A 14,802-nucleotide genomic window follows, 5' to 3' on the forward strand; every position below is an offset into this window, starting at 1 on the left:
CTTTCAGGGAAGACCTTGCATTTTCCAACATGACAAGGCCAAACCACATACTGCATCAATTACAGCATCATGGCTGTGTAGAAGAAGGGTCCGGGTACTGAACTGGCCAGCCTGCAGTCCAGATCTTTCACCCATAGAAAACATTTGGCGCATCATAAAACAAAAGATACGACAAAAAAGACCTAAGACAGTTGAGCAACTAGAATCCTACATTAGACAAGAATGGGTTAACATTCCTATCCCTAAACTTGAGCAACTTGTCTCCTCAGTCCCCAGACGTTTACAGACTATTGTAAAGAGAAAAGGGGATATCTCACAGTGGTAAACATGGCCTTGTCCCAACTTTTTTGAGATGTGGTGTTGTCATGAAATTTAAAATCACCTAATTTTTCTCTTTAAATGATACATTTTCTCAGTTTAAACATTTGATATGTCATCTATGTTCAATTCTGAATAAAATATGGAATTTTGAATCTTCCACATCATTGCATTCCGTTTTTATTTACAATTTGTACTTTGTCCCAACTTTTTTGGAATCGAGGTTGTATAATGACCCAAAATATAGCACGAAAGCAACCCAAGAGCTTCTTCAGGCAAGAAATGGCGTGTTTTTAAAGTGTATATAATGCCTTTTTGTAATGTTTTTTTTTAATTAATATACATTAGTAACAACCAAAAATGAATTAATAAAGTAGGGGGGAAAATAAATATTATTTACCAGCTGGGAGGTCCGTATCATGAAATGCCGTGACCGAGGTCTTGAAAATACTGACCGAGGCCTCTGGGCCGAGGTCAGTATTTTCAAGGCCAAGGTCACGGTATTTCACGATACGGACCGACCTTAAGCTGGTAAAAAAAAATTATATTTTTTTCTTTACCAAGTTCTAACAGAAAATGAGAGCGCCCGAAAGGGAAACCGTATTTCAGATAGGGCTGGATACTTTTCTGGAAAGACGTGAGCGAGGACGGCTCATACACATCACCATTTTTCTTTGTTGCGGACATGGAAAAAGTTGCACAGCAACATGTTTAGTTCTTTGCCAGGTATGTCTTCCCCCTTTCGACCTTCATTTGAGTTTCGACAGAACTTCCCAAAGACATTGAGGTCGTAGGTCATCTTTTTTGTTGTATTTTCTGCCCTTTGCTCCTCAATAAACTGCTGGATTTGCTCGGCGTTGGCAGCAGTTAGATGTTTTCGGCTTTCTCCTGAAATGTTTTGTTTTATTTCGTCTTCATCAGGGTAGTAAAACTCGCTTTCGCTGTGAACACTGTCGTTATCGCTATCCATGCTGTAAAATTAATGCTATTATACTGAGAAATGTGAAAATAAATATTGACAAAAAATTGCTACCATGTTTGTTGTGAACGAGCGAGTTACCAAAAGTCCGTAACCGGGGTCCGGATAGTAGGATTCCGGACTGCTCGCAAGCCAATCAGAGTACACGATTTGATGGAAATCGGACCGTGAAAAAAAAAAAAATTATTTTATCAAGCACAAAACTATTGATAAATCACGGCATCTGGATCCTGGAAGAAGGCAGCCTTGCCTCAGGGCAAATTTCGCATGATGTCACACGTGGAACCCCGGTTATCTGGGTCATTTTGGTTCATCTGATTTCATGCTTGTTTACTCAGAGATTGGATATTGTTGTTGGAATCTTACAGAAATAACGATGGGAAAGCACCAAGTTGTGTTTGGATGTTCAAATTCATATACAACAGGACATTCAGTTTACGAATTTCCAAGAAAAAAAAAAAACACAATCTAAAGCGACAGTGGGTGAGGTTTGTGCAAACGAAGCAGGCAGATTGTCTCATCTACTACTAATAAATCTGATTCATCAAGTGTTCACCACCACCAGAACGACCACATGGGAATTATTGGAGCAAAACACTGATCTGACATTTGGACAGTTTGTCGATTTCCCCCATTATCTCACACATTGCACCAGATGCAGGATTATGAGCAATGTTTACACGCTTGTGACATCCAATTTTATCCTATCTGATGCACTTTAACAGGAAGAAAAATGCACGCGCGCAATCAATTATTAACTGAAACGTGTTCAGTGCTCTCAGATTGCAATATTACGAGACTCTAATGTTTTAGTTTTGTTCAGGAAAACATGATAAAAGGTAACCACCACATTCTTCACATCTTTCTCCATCTCACACGCTACAGAGGAAGACTGTCATGAACTAGTAGTTTCTTGTCTTGGGGGCTTGAAAAGATAACCGTTTACTCCGGAATATCCTTGATAATCTTCTGCCTTTTCATCCGACATATAAGAATCCCAATCACTGTCAGAATTCTCTCCAAAATGTGATTCCATATCGAGACTGGTCTAACCACTGCTGCGCACATGAACAAAATTGATACATGGATTGTTACATGTGTGATGTCATACACCCCTTCGGGATCTTCCGGATGAGTCTCGGCAGATTCCGTGAAAATTGGCTAATCATCTTGATCTTTCCATCAATTTATGACCTTTTGGATCAGCTATGGTTCGAAAACACATGGTCAATCAACATAATGATTGTTGCTTTGTACAAGGAAAAAAAGTGGGGGTTTAGAGGCATTATGTACACCTTTTAAATGGCTGAGTCAGTCAACCTACTTGAGCATGATTTTCACTTACTGAAGACAAAACTGAAGGAGGAAAGACCCACAAACAAGCAGCAACTGAAGGCAGCTGTACAAAAGGCCTGGCAAACATCTCAAGGGAGGAAGCCCATTAGTTGTCAATGAGTTCTAGACGTCAGGCGATCTTTGACTGCAAAGGAATTGCATTCAATTATTAAAAACGATTCTTATATTTATAATTGTTAGTTTGTCTAATTGCTTTTGAGTCTGTAAAAATGGAGGGATAATGTAAAAATGGCTGTAATTCCCAAACAAAGCATTATTTTTGTTAAAACCCTTGAATTAAAGCGAAAAGTTTATACTTCAAGCACATCCTGATGGCTTCATTTCAAATTCACTGTGATAGTGCACAGAGGCAAAATTAAAATAATACTGTTGTCCAAATACTTATGGTCCTGACTGTGTGTGTGGATGAATGGTTGGAGGTCAGAAGTTTACATGCACTTAGGGACATGAATGTCATGGCAATATTGGGCTTTCAGTGATTTTCTTTGAACTGTTCTTTTTCTGGGGAAGAAGGATTGTACAACACCTTTAATAAAAAAAAAAGTGAGTTTGGTGCAAAAAGATTTGATTTATTTTTGGTTTCCTGAAATCAGCACGGTCAAAATTATACAGACAGGCTCAAAATTATACATACACCCACTTGGATTATTAATTCAGTAGTGCTGAAAATTCAAAAATATCTTAACTTGCCAAGTCCTCTGAACTGCACCACAAGACTGTGTTGACTGTACAGACTGGAACATGTTCATTGGTGGAAGCTGCCACCAGTGAACATTTTTCAGTGGACCTGGAGGAGTATACTGCCTCAGTGACTGGCAACTAATGTTGCCAGTCACTGAGGCAATATACTCCTCCAGGTGTATGGAGGATGTCACTCTCTACAAAACTGTTATTTCCTGGGCAAACCATAAACCCTAGTTCTCGGCAGAACTACACACCCTGGTGAAAATCAAGGATTCTGCCTTCAAATTCAAAGACAGAGGCGCTTACACTTTGGTTGTCATGGGCTATCAAAGAGGCAAAGTGTGCATATGCAGAGATGACCAGTCACTTCATGGACTGGAACGACACTCTGTGCCTGTGGCAGGGCATTCAAACACTCACAGACTACAAGCCAACATGTTAGGCCTGCAGCAGTGAACCTTCCCTTCCAAATGTGCTGAATGACTTCTTGGCATGTTTTGGGACACACTATGGAACCAGCAATGAGGGTAACACCCACCACCATCAAAAGACCAGGTACACCATCTTTCTGCTGCTGACATCAGGAAGACTCTGCAGAGTGAATCCATTGAACACAGCAGACCCTGACAACATGCCTGGCTGAGTGCTCAGGGAACGTGCTGATCAGCTTGCAGACATCTTCAAATATCTTTAACATATCCCTGAGTATAGCTGAGGTACCTGCATGCTTCCAAACCACAATCATCCTGGTGCCAATGAAGTCTACCATGTCCTGTCTCGATGGCCATCAGCCTGTAGTACCCAAGTCCGTCATCATGAAGTGCTTTGAGAGGCTGATATTGAGGCACCTGAAAACACAACTGCCACAGGCAGAACTCTGGCATGAACACCTTGCTTTATAGTTGGATCCTTGACGTCCTGACGGGCCCCAGTTGGTCTCTATAGGATACAACACCTCCGGGGTCCTCAGACAAAGCACAGGTGCGCCCCAGGACTGTATGCTCAGTCTACTGCTGATTATTCTGCCAAAGCATAACTGTGCTGCCCAACACAGCTCAGATTACATCAAGTTTTCAGACAGATTACATCAAGTTTTCAGACCCAGTAGTGGGTCTCCTCAGCAGCAATGATGAGTCTGCATACAGACCAGAGGTCAAACACCTGGCGGAATGGTGTCAGGACAACAACTTGACTCCTAATGTTTAGAAGACTAAAGAGATGGTTGTTGACTTCAGGCAGAATCCTGCTGCTCACTCCCCACTGCACATCAATGGCTTTACTGTTGAAACAATCAGCAGTGTGAAGTTCCTGGGAATACACATGGAAGACAACCTCTCCTGCACCCTGAACACCACTGCCATCACCAAGAAAGCTCAACAGCTTCTACATTTTGTGTGAAAGCTGAAGGCCAGATTCCCTCCTCCCGTCCCTCATATCCTTCGACCAAGGGACCATTGGGTGTTCTTTGCTGTTGCATCACTGTCTGGTTGGGGAGCTGCAACATGGCTGAACGAAAGTCCCTGCAGTGGATGGTGAGGACAGCAGCAGGAATCATTGGGGTCTCTCTTCCACCCATCTCCCAACTCTACAAGAAGCACATTGTCCACCGTGCCAACAGCATAGGAGAGAACAAGTCCCACCCATCACATGCACTGTTCTCTGTCCTGCCATCTGGCAGACGGTATCTGAGCTAGAGCCCTGCACTCCCGCGGGAGTCCCGCGGGACTCGCGGGACCCGCCGCAAAGCAGTGCGGCGCGGGACAAATTTTGAAAGCTCATTGCGGGCGGGACCGGAAGTGCACATATGCGGCGCAGGCAGGAGTGGTGATAAGCTGCAGTCCCGCTAACTAAAAACGTGTTTGAAATAAAATTTATAAATTATTAATTTGTCTATCATATATAATTTGTGCTGGATATTTTATTTGGCATTAATAAAAACATTTTAAGATGCCTAAATTTGCAGAGAGAGTCAGATTGCCAGATTGAGTGACGAATGGCATCTTAAATTTGCCATTGATCACCCTAACGGGAAATCCTTTGATCACTCTGACTCGCCGTTCACACCCAGCTAGCAAGAGAGCCATGAGTGAAGTGATTTTACTGCTTGAGTTAGTCTACAACTCTAATCAGAGAGACAGGTTACACAGTGACGGTAGGCTTGACTCAATGCTATCCCAGAAATTCTTCCTGTAATATGCAAATTTGGCTGTCCAATCAGAGGCGGCCAAATTTGCATATTACAGGAAGGATTTCTGGGATAGCATTGAGTCAAGCCTACCGTCACTGTGTAACCTGTCTCTCTGATTAGAGTTGTTCACTCATGGTTCTCTTGCTAGCTCTGCTTTGCAATAAAAAAAAAAAAAAACAAGAACATTGGTACAAAGCAAGCCCATTCACTTTATGCTGATGAGAGAATTACAATGGTTTCTCATGTGACAAAAATGTGCGATTCGCTATTAAATATTTTAATCGCTTGACAGCACTAATTATTATTACTAGAGACACTACATGCTGAATTCAGAAACAAGGTAAATAATAACAAACGTGAACGTGAGCTGTAGATATTTATGCTCAAATCCACTCAAAGTAGGGGGCGGGGCACCATCACGCTGTGTCAAGACAAGAACTTTCCTGAGAAATAACGCGAACGTCTGCATCATGCGTTATTTGCGGGCGGGAGCGGGACAAAATATGGCAGGCGGGAGCGGGACTGAAAATCATAATTCTTTGTGGGCGCGGGTGGGAACGGGACTGAAAATCATAATTCTTTGCGGGCGGGAGTGGGACTGCACAATGCGGGTGCGGGCGGGAGCGGGACTGAAAAATCCGACACGCGCAGACCTCTAATCTGAGCATCCCAACTGTCACTGCCTCATGCTGCAACAGCTTCTTCCCCCAGGCAGTCAGTCCTCATATCACGGTTACCCTTGAAGAACTGATGGTTCAAACTGAAATTACAGTTTTCTCATCCATTTCTAAACCATTTGCACTACACTACCCATTTGTACATACGTGCACAATGCTCACTTTGCACTCATCTTGTCTTGTTGTAATATCCTGGTAAAACCTGAACTCTTCAAACTGAACTGCATTCTCTTTTGTATTTTTTGCACTTAAATGACCCTTTGCATGCACAGTGCCTCTTTGTCTTGTCATTTGTTGTTTGTACTTGGATAGTTATGTTTTAGACAATTAAATGCCGTCTTAGATGGTGCTATTTTATTTATCTATCCAACCTATTTTGTAATCTCTCTTCTGTATTAGTGCACCATGGGGAGCCTGAGGGAAAATGATATTTCAGTGCATTGTATACTTGTATATGGATGTATTGACAGTTCTCTTGAATCTTGAAACTTCCTGTTAGTGATCATGATTAACGACAGCTGGTAACTTCTCTCTGCTGCCATAGTGTTTGACAAATGCAAATTGTTGGGAGGTATAGCCACTTTGATAGGGTTTGGGAAAAGACCAAAATAGCCACCCTCAGCTTTTGTGTATGCATATAATATATAAAATGTGTATATACAGTGGTGCTTGAAAGTTGGTGAACCCTTTAGAATTTTCTATATTTCTGCATAAATATGACCTAAAACATCAGATTTTCACACAAGTCCTAAAAGTAGATAAAGAGAACCCAGTTAAACAAATGAGACAAAAATATTATACTTGGTCATTTTATTTATTGAGGAAAATGAGCCAGTGTTACATATCTGTGAGTGGCAAAAGTATGTGAACCTTTGCTTTCAGTTTCTGGTGTGAACCCCTTGTACACCAATAACTGCAACTAAACATTTCCGGTAACTGTTGATCAGTCCTGCACACCGGCTTGGAGGAATTCTAGCCCATTCCACTGTACAGAACAGCTTCAACTCTGGGATGTTGGTGGGTTTCCTCACATGAACTGCTCACTTCAGGTCCTTCCACAACATTTCGTTTGGATTAAGATCAGGACTTTGACTTGGCTATTCCAAAACATGAACTTTTATTCTTCTTTAACCATTCTTTGGTAGAACGACTTGTGTGTTTAGGGTCGTTGTCTTGCTGCATGACACACCTTCTCTTGAGATTTAGTTCATGGACAGATGTCCTGACATTTTCCTTTAGAATTTGCTGGTATAATTCAGAATTCATTGTTCCATCAATGATGGCAAGTCGTCCTGGCCCAGATGCAGCAAAACAGGCCCAAACCATGATACCACCACCACCAGGTTTCACAGATGGGATAAGGTTCTCATGCTGGAATGCAGTGTTTTCCTTTCTCCAAACATAACGCTTCTCATTTAAACCAAAAAGTTCTATTTTGGTCTCATCCATCCACAATACATTTTTCCAATAGCCTTCTGGCTTGTCCACGTGTCTTTTTAGCAAACTGCAGACGAGCAGCAATGTTCTTTTTGGAGAGCAGTGGCTTTCTCCTTGCAACCTTGCCATGCACACCATTGTTGTTCAGTGTTCTCCTGATGGTGGACTCATGAACATTGGTTAATGTGAGCAAGGCCTTCAGTTGCTTAGAAGTTACCCTGGGGTCTTTTGTGACCTCGCTGACGACTACACGCCTTGCTCTTGGAGTGATCCATGTTGGTCGACCACTCCTGGGCAGTGATGGTAATAACGGCGTTAGAAATAAACGGCGTTACTAACGGCGTTACTTTTTTTAGTAACGAGTAATCTAACTAATTACTTTTTACATCGTTATAACGCCGTTCCCGTTACTTACAATAAAATGCTCTGCGTTACTTTATTAAAGCTGTTTTCATCTGGCATGCTGCTCGTTCAGCCTTTCTTTACTCTGCTTTAGTGTGGGGTGGGGAGACGCGAGACAACGGCATAGTCAGCCAATCAGAGTCGCTTTGGACAACATACGTAGGTAGCCTCCGCCTACTGCACTACTTATCTCCACTCTTATCTCACATTGTCCCACAAAAATATTAATGTAGTGTAGATAACGTTACTAACTGGTTCTGTTAAGTGTCCATTTCAGTCATTAAACACATTTAACATTTACTTTTATTATGATTACACTAATTGAATTTTTTTTTGGGGGGGGGGGGGGGGGGGACACAAAATGTAACGGAATAATTAATTTCCCTGGTAATTAGTTACTTTTATGACAAAGTAACTCCGTTACTAACTCAGTTACTTTTTGGGAAAAGTAACTAGTAACTATAACTAATTACTTTTTGAAAGTAATGTGCCCAACACTGCTCCTGGGGAGGGTAACAATGGTCTTGAATTTCCTCCATTTGTACACAATCTGACTGGTGGAGTCCAAACTCTTGAGAGATGGTTTTGTAACCTTTTCCAGCCTGATGAGCATTAGCAATGCTTTTTCTGAGGTCCTCAGAAATCTCCTTTGTTCGTGCCATGATGCACTTCCACAAACATGTTGTGAAAGATCAGACTTTGATAGATCCCTGTTCTTGAAATAAAACATGGTGCCCACTCGCACCTGCTTGTCATCCCATTGATTTGAAAACAACTGACTCTAATTTCACCTTCAAATTAACTGCTAATTCTAGAGGTTCACATACTTTAGCCACTCTCAGATATGTAATATTGGATCATTTTCCTCAGTAAATAAATGACCAAGTATAATATTTTTGTCTCATTTGTTGAAGTGGGTTCTCTTTATCTACTTTTAGGACTTGTGTGAAAATCTAATGGTGTTTTTAGGTCATATTTATGCAGAAATATAGAAAATTCCAAAGGGTTCACAAACTTTCAAGCACCAGTGTGTGTGTGTGTGTGTGTATGTATGCATGCGCACAACCCCGATTCCAAAAAAAAGTTGGGACAAAGTACAAATTGTAAATAAAAATGGAATGCAATGATATGGAAGTTTCAAAATTCCATATTTTATTCAGAATAGAACATAGATGACATATCAAATGTTTAAACTGAGAAAATGTATCATTTAAAGAGAGAAATTAGGTGATTTTAAATTTCATGACAACAAATCTCAAAGTTGGGACAAGGCCATGTTTACCGCTGTGATACATCCCCTTTTCTCTTTACAACAGTCTGTAAACGTTTGGGGACTGAGGAGACAAGTTGCTCAAGTTTAGGGATAGGAATGTTAACCCATTCTTGTCTAATGTAGGATTCTAGTTGCGCAACTGTCTTGGGTCTTTTTTGTCGTATCTTCCGTTTTATGATGCGCCAAATGTTTTCTATGGGTGAAAGATCTGGACTGCAGGCTGGCCAGTTCAGTACCCGGACCCTTCTTCTACGCAGCCATGATGCTGTAATTGATGCAGTATGTGGTTTGGCCTTGTCATGTTGGAAAATGCAAGGTCTTCCCTGAAAGAGACGTCGTCTGGATGGGAGCATATGTTGCTCTAGAACCTGGATATACCTTTCAGCATTGATGGTGTCTTTCCAGATGTGTAAGCTGCCCATGCCACATGCACTAATGCAACCCCATACCATCAGAGATGCAGGCTTCTGAACTGAGCGCTCATAACAACTTGGGTCGTCCTTCTCCTCTTTAGTCCGAATGACACGGCGTCCCTGATTTCCATAAAGAACTTCAAATTTTGATTTGTCTGACCACAGAACAGTTTTCCACTTTGCCACAGTCCATTTTAAATGAGCCTTGGCCCAGAGAAGACGTTTGCGCTTCTGGATCATGTTTAGATACGGCTTCTTCTTTGAACTATGGAGTTTTAGCTGGCAACAGCGGATGGCACAGTGAATTGTGTTCACAGATAATGTTCTCTGGAAATATTCCTGAGCCCATTTTGTGATTTCCAATACAGAAGCATGCCTGTATGTGATGCAGTGCCGTCTAAGGGCCCGAAGATCATGGGCACCCAGTATGATTTTCAGGCCTTGACCCTTACGCACAGAGATTCTTCCAGATTCTCTGAATCTTTTGATGATGTGCACTGTAGATGATGATATGTTCACACTCTTTGCAATTTTACACTGTCGAACTCCTTTCTGATATTGCTCCACTATTTGTTGGTGCAGAATTAGGGGGATTGGTGATCCTCTTCCCATCTTTACTTCTGAGAGCCGCTGCCACTCCAAGATGCTCTTTTTATACCCAGTCATGTTAATGACCTATTGCCAATTGACCTAATGAGTTGCAATTTGGTCCTCCAGCTGTTCCTTTTTTGTACCTTTAACTTTTCCAGCCTCTTATTGCCCCTGTCCCAACTTTTTTGAGATGTGTTGCTGTCATGAAATTTCAAATGAGCCAATATTTGGCATGAAATTTCAAAATGTCTCACTTTCGACATTTGATATGTTGTCTATGTTCTATTGTGAATACAATATCAGTTTTTGAGATTTGTAAATTATTGCATTCCTTTATGTACAATTTGTACTTTGTCCCAACTTTTTTGGAATTGTGTGTGTGTGTGTGTGTGTGTGTGTGTGTGTGTGTGTGTCTAATTAAATAAAATTATACATACACACACGCACCAGTGTCTCACATTGTTTGCAATCCATTAGTAGCACCAATTTAGCTAATTACTTTCAATGATTGTGGAAGTAGGAAAGGGTATACTTTTTCCCCCAATTGGTTTCTGACTGTTGATTTCCTTTTTTCCCCCAATTGGTTTCTGACTGATTTTCCTTTTTTAGGGGGAAAAAATGAGTATGTCGTGGGGGGCTGTCAACTGAAGTTATCACAATTGTTATTTAGCCTCTGATGAATAAAAAAAAATAGACGTGAAGGTGTGTACTTGCTTTTTCCCATAAATGTAGATTGATCATTATAGTATCACTTTTTTTTTGGGGGGGGGTTTTCAGCTGCAGGAAATGCCTTCTGTCAGGCAGCACTCCTTCACCTGCAGATACAGAGCAAACATGATGCAGCAACCAACTTCATTGATGCTGGCAATGCCTTTAAAAAAGCTGATCCTCAAGGTTTGTTCTACTTATGTTTTTATCTTTTTATTAATGTGAATACCAAACAACTGATTGTATGCTGGCCTGTAATAACCTGTTGGGTGTATACTCTGGCTGAATTCTAGAAAAAAACAGCCAATTTTTTTTTCCCTCCTGCCAGTGTCTTGACATCTGAAACCAGTGAAATGGACATGATCCTAATCTATGTGGTTGGTAATAGTGGCTTTCCAACTATCTGTGCTGTTCCTGTGTTGTCACATCAAAACAAAGAGCACTTGGACACACTGTACAGATGACAATGCACAAAGTTTTTTAAAATGTTTAAATGGCTGAATTAAAAGACTTAACAAATTTAGTTAACAGAAGTGAGTGGGGGGGGGGGAAATTGGAGCTGTGGCATGAAGAGATGATAATGAGGGTCATGTTTAAATGCCGAGAGTGAATTCCATCTCTGTTGATGGTGATAACTCACCCTTGTAAACCTATAATTCTGCACAATTTCAGGAATGTTTGTTTTTTCCCCCATCAGTAGATTGCTAAAATAAACTTCACATATTTGAAATATATTTAAAATGAAATTTAACAAATACATTACACAAAAAAGGTTCTTATGTTCAGTTCTAACACAACTAAATTTCTGAAAATATACTGCAAGTAGCTTAAAATTGGGTTTAACCATTTCTCAGAGAACTCTTAATATATTTCATGTTGTTCCAAAATAACACATTTTATATGTACTTGGTACATTTAAAAGGTGAAGAGTGCATTGGAAACAAAAAACACAACTTGAGGTATATTTCTTTTTCACCTGAGCTAGATTAGGTAAAAACAAAGTTTTTACAGACAAGGAAACACCAAGTCATCATGTTGTTCAAAAAGTTATTTATATTGTATATTTTACTCATTCAGGGCGGCACGGTGGTGTAGTGGTTAGCGCTGTCACCTCACAGCAAGAAGGTCCGGGTTCAAGCCCCGTGGCTGGCGAGGGCCTTTCTGTGCGGAGTTTGCATGTTCTCCCCGTGTCCGCGTGGGTTTCCTCCGGGTGCTCCAGTTTCCCCCACAGTCCAAAGACATGCAGGTTAGGTTAACTGGTGACTCTAAATTGACCATAGGTGTGAATATCAGTGTGAATGGTTGTCTGTGTCAGCCCTGTGATGACCTGGCGACTTGTCCAGGGTGTACCCCGACTTTCGCCCGTAGTCAGCTGGGATGGGCTCCAGCTTGCCTGCGACCCTGTAGAACAGGATAAAGCGGCTACAGATGTGAGATTTTACTCATTCACTCACTGTGCTTTCAGTTCTCTCAAAGTGCATTGGAAAAAGTGCGTTTATTTATTTTTCACCTGGGTCGTACTCCCCTTTGAGTATGTCAGTATACTAATAATATTACATTATGTTAACATGTAGTCATGGTACACTAAATCACAGCTCAAATCCATTGTTGTTTGGTGTTTATATTAGGAACAATATAAAAACCCTTACAACAGTCTAGACACCTTTTAGCCTGTTGTCTAAAAACCATTTTTGACCTGCTTTGCTTCAAATAGAATTTATTCAGTTTGAGCAATGCGAGTTTGAGTGTATGCATGAATGACATGAAGTAAATAAGTGCTTGAAAAACATGCATTAAACAAACTTTTCATTGAAAGCACTATTTAAAAAGGCAAAAATATGAGGTAAAGCTGTTTTGCAAATTAGGTTAACTTTCATTTGTTTTTTTATTCTGATATTTGACATTAACTGAAGCTCATGGCTTGTATCTGCATAATTTTTTACACTGTGCTGCTGCCACATGAAGTGGCTGTTTTGTACGAGTTGGTGTACAGGTGTTCATTGTAAAGTGCTAGATGAAGTTATTTAGTGCACTGTTCTGCACTGTTCTAAATTCAGTACTTCCAATAGTAAAGACAATTTTTTCCCCCTTTCCCTTTGCCCCTCCCCCCACCAAATTCTGATACAATTATTCAGGTAAAGGGAGAGAGAGAATTCAGTTTGCTAGGCGTATTAAATTTGTTTTAATAATGCTGAAAAGAAGGTACAAAGCATACCTGTTGGATGATGACTCTGTACCACGATCAAGTAAAGTGAGGTGGCTGCTATAATTATATACCGTGTCCTCCATGATTATTGGCACCCTTTGTAAAGATTAGTAAAAAGGGTTGGGGGGAGAAATCCACCTTTTTGGTGAAGTAGCTTCATCTCATGCTGAAGAAATGAGAAAAATCCAACCTTTTTTAAATTAAAAATGTATTCCAAGGAAAACAGTTCCCTCAAGAAATAATTATTTCCAACAAAAATGTTGCCACTATTATTGGCATTCCTGGAAATGATCGTGAACACGATGTAATTGAAGCATGTTTCCCACTTAAACTGTTCATTTTTGAGTTGGAGTGTGTAGGAACCTTCAAGCTGTAATCCATGACTTCCTGATTAACTGGGGTACAAATATGAGGTAACACAGAAGCCAAATTCCCTTAGTCATCCTTTGTTGTGGAAACTCTCAAGCAAGAATACTCCAAGGTCAGAGTTTGCAGAAAAGTTAGACTTTAATGAAATCGATAACAAAAGCGGAATCAGTCTGCAGAGTGCTCAGACTCAAAATCAAAGTTCTCATTCTATATAGTTTCAAATAAGCATATGCAAATAATCTCATTTGGTTAAAATGTCACATCATACATTTCCTACTGGGCAGTAAATCCCACGCCTCCTCGTATTTTGTATCAGCCAGGCCAAATTTTCCAGTCCATGAATGCTCAGTTCAGAAAGAGTCAGAACATATGATAAATGAACAACCCACTATTCAGAGTGTACAATACATGATTCAAAATGACTGGAGCCAAATCAGCATAAGATAAAGATTCATACAGGCTGCAGGTGCAAACTACCACAATATTTGAACAATACACAATTCAGAATGACTTGCAACACTTGATAAAATGTATTACAGCAGTGTGCAAAACACTCCAGTACATGAATTGCATGATTCCGAATGAACAACTGCTTGATTCAGAGTGAATATTACTTGATACAAACTGGCCTTGGCTAGCTCATTACAGCATATGATGATAAATGCAGGTGCAGGAGTTAGAATAATACATGTTTTAAATAGGCCTGTGATTTGGCAGAAAACTTTTCAGTATAAGCAGTCTCAGTGTTTTCACTGTATTTACTTGTTTACTGTAATTATGATGTGATTTATATATGCATAAAAATACTAACACCATCAACAAGGGAAAGCTAAAATGACACAAACCATATGAGGGGAAAAGTGTGTTGATCTTCATTAGTGAGGGAATGGTTATATAAAAAAAAAAAAAACAATTCCAAAAAAAAGTTGGGATGCTGTGTAAACTGTAAATAAAAACAGTGTGATAATTTGCAAATCATGGAAACCCTATATTTCTTTGAAAATAGTATAAAGTACAACATATCAAATGTTGAAACTGTTTTTTTGGAAAAAAAATGCTCATTTTGAATTTATCAGTAACATGTTTCAAAAAAGTTGGGACGGGGCATGTTTACCATGGTGTTGGAGCACCTTTACTTTTAACAACACACTGTAAATGTTTGGGAACTGAGGAGATCAATTGCTGTCGGTTTGAAAGAGAA

The 14,802-nt window shown here is 40.2% G+C and overlaps 1 protein-coding gene across 1 annotated transcript in view; it reads left to right on the forward strand.

Moving 5' to 3' along the window:
• Positions 1-14,802, forward strand: part of napab (N-ethylmaleimide-sensitive factor attachment protein, alpha b) — an 87,459-nt gene that overhangs the window by 30,353 nt on the left and 42,304 nt on the right. Inside the window, exon 3 of the mRNA XM_060923996.1 lies at positions 11,096-11,212. Coding sequence (XP_060779979.1) covers positions 11,096-11,212 — 117 coding nt within the window. The remainder of the gene's footprint in view (positions 1-11,095; positions 11,213-14,802) is intronic.

The sequence above is a fragment of the Neoarius graeffei genome, chromosome 6 (assembly GCF_027579695.1).
Source record: "Neoarius graeffei isolate fNeoGra1 chromosome 6, fNeoGra1.pri, whole genome shotgun sequence".
Lineage (NCBI taxonomy): Eukaryota > Metazoa > Chordata > Actinopteri > Siluriformes > Ariidae > Neoarius > Neoarius graeffei.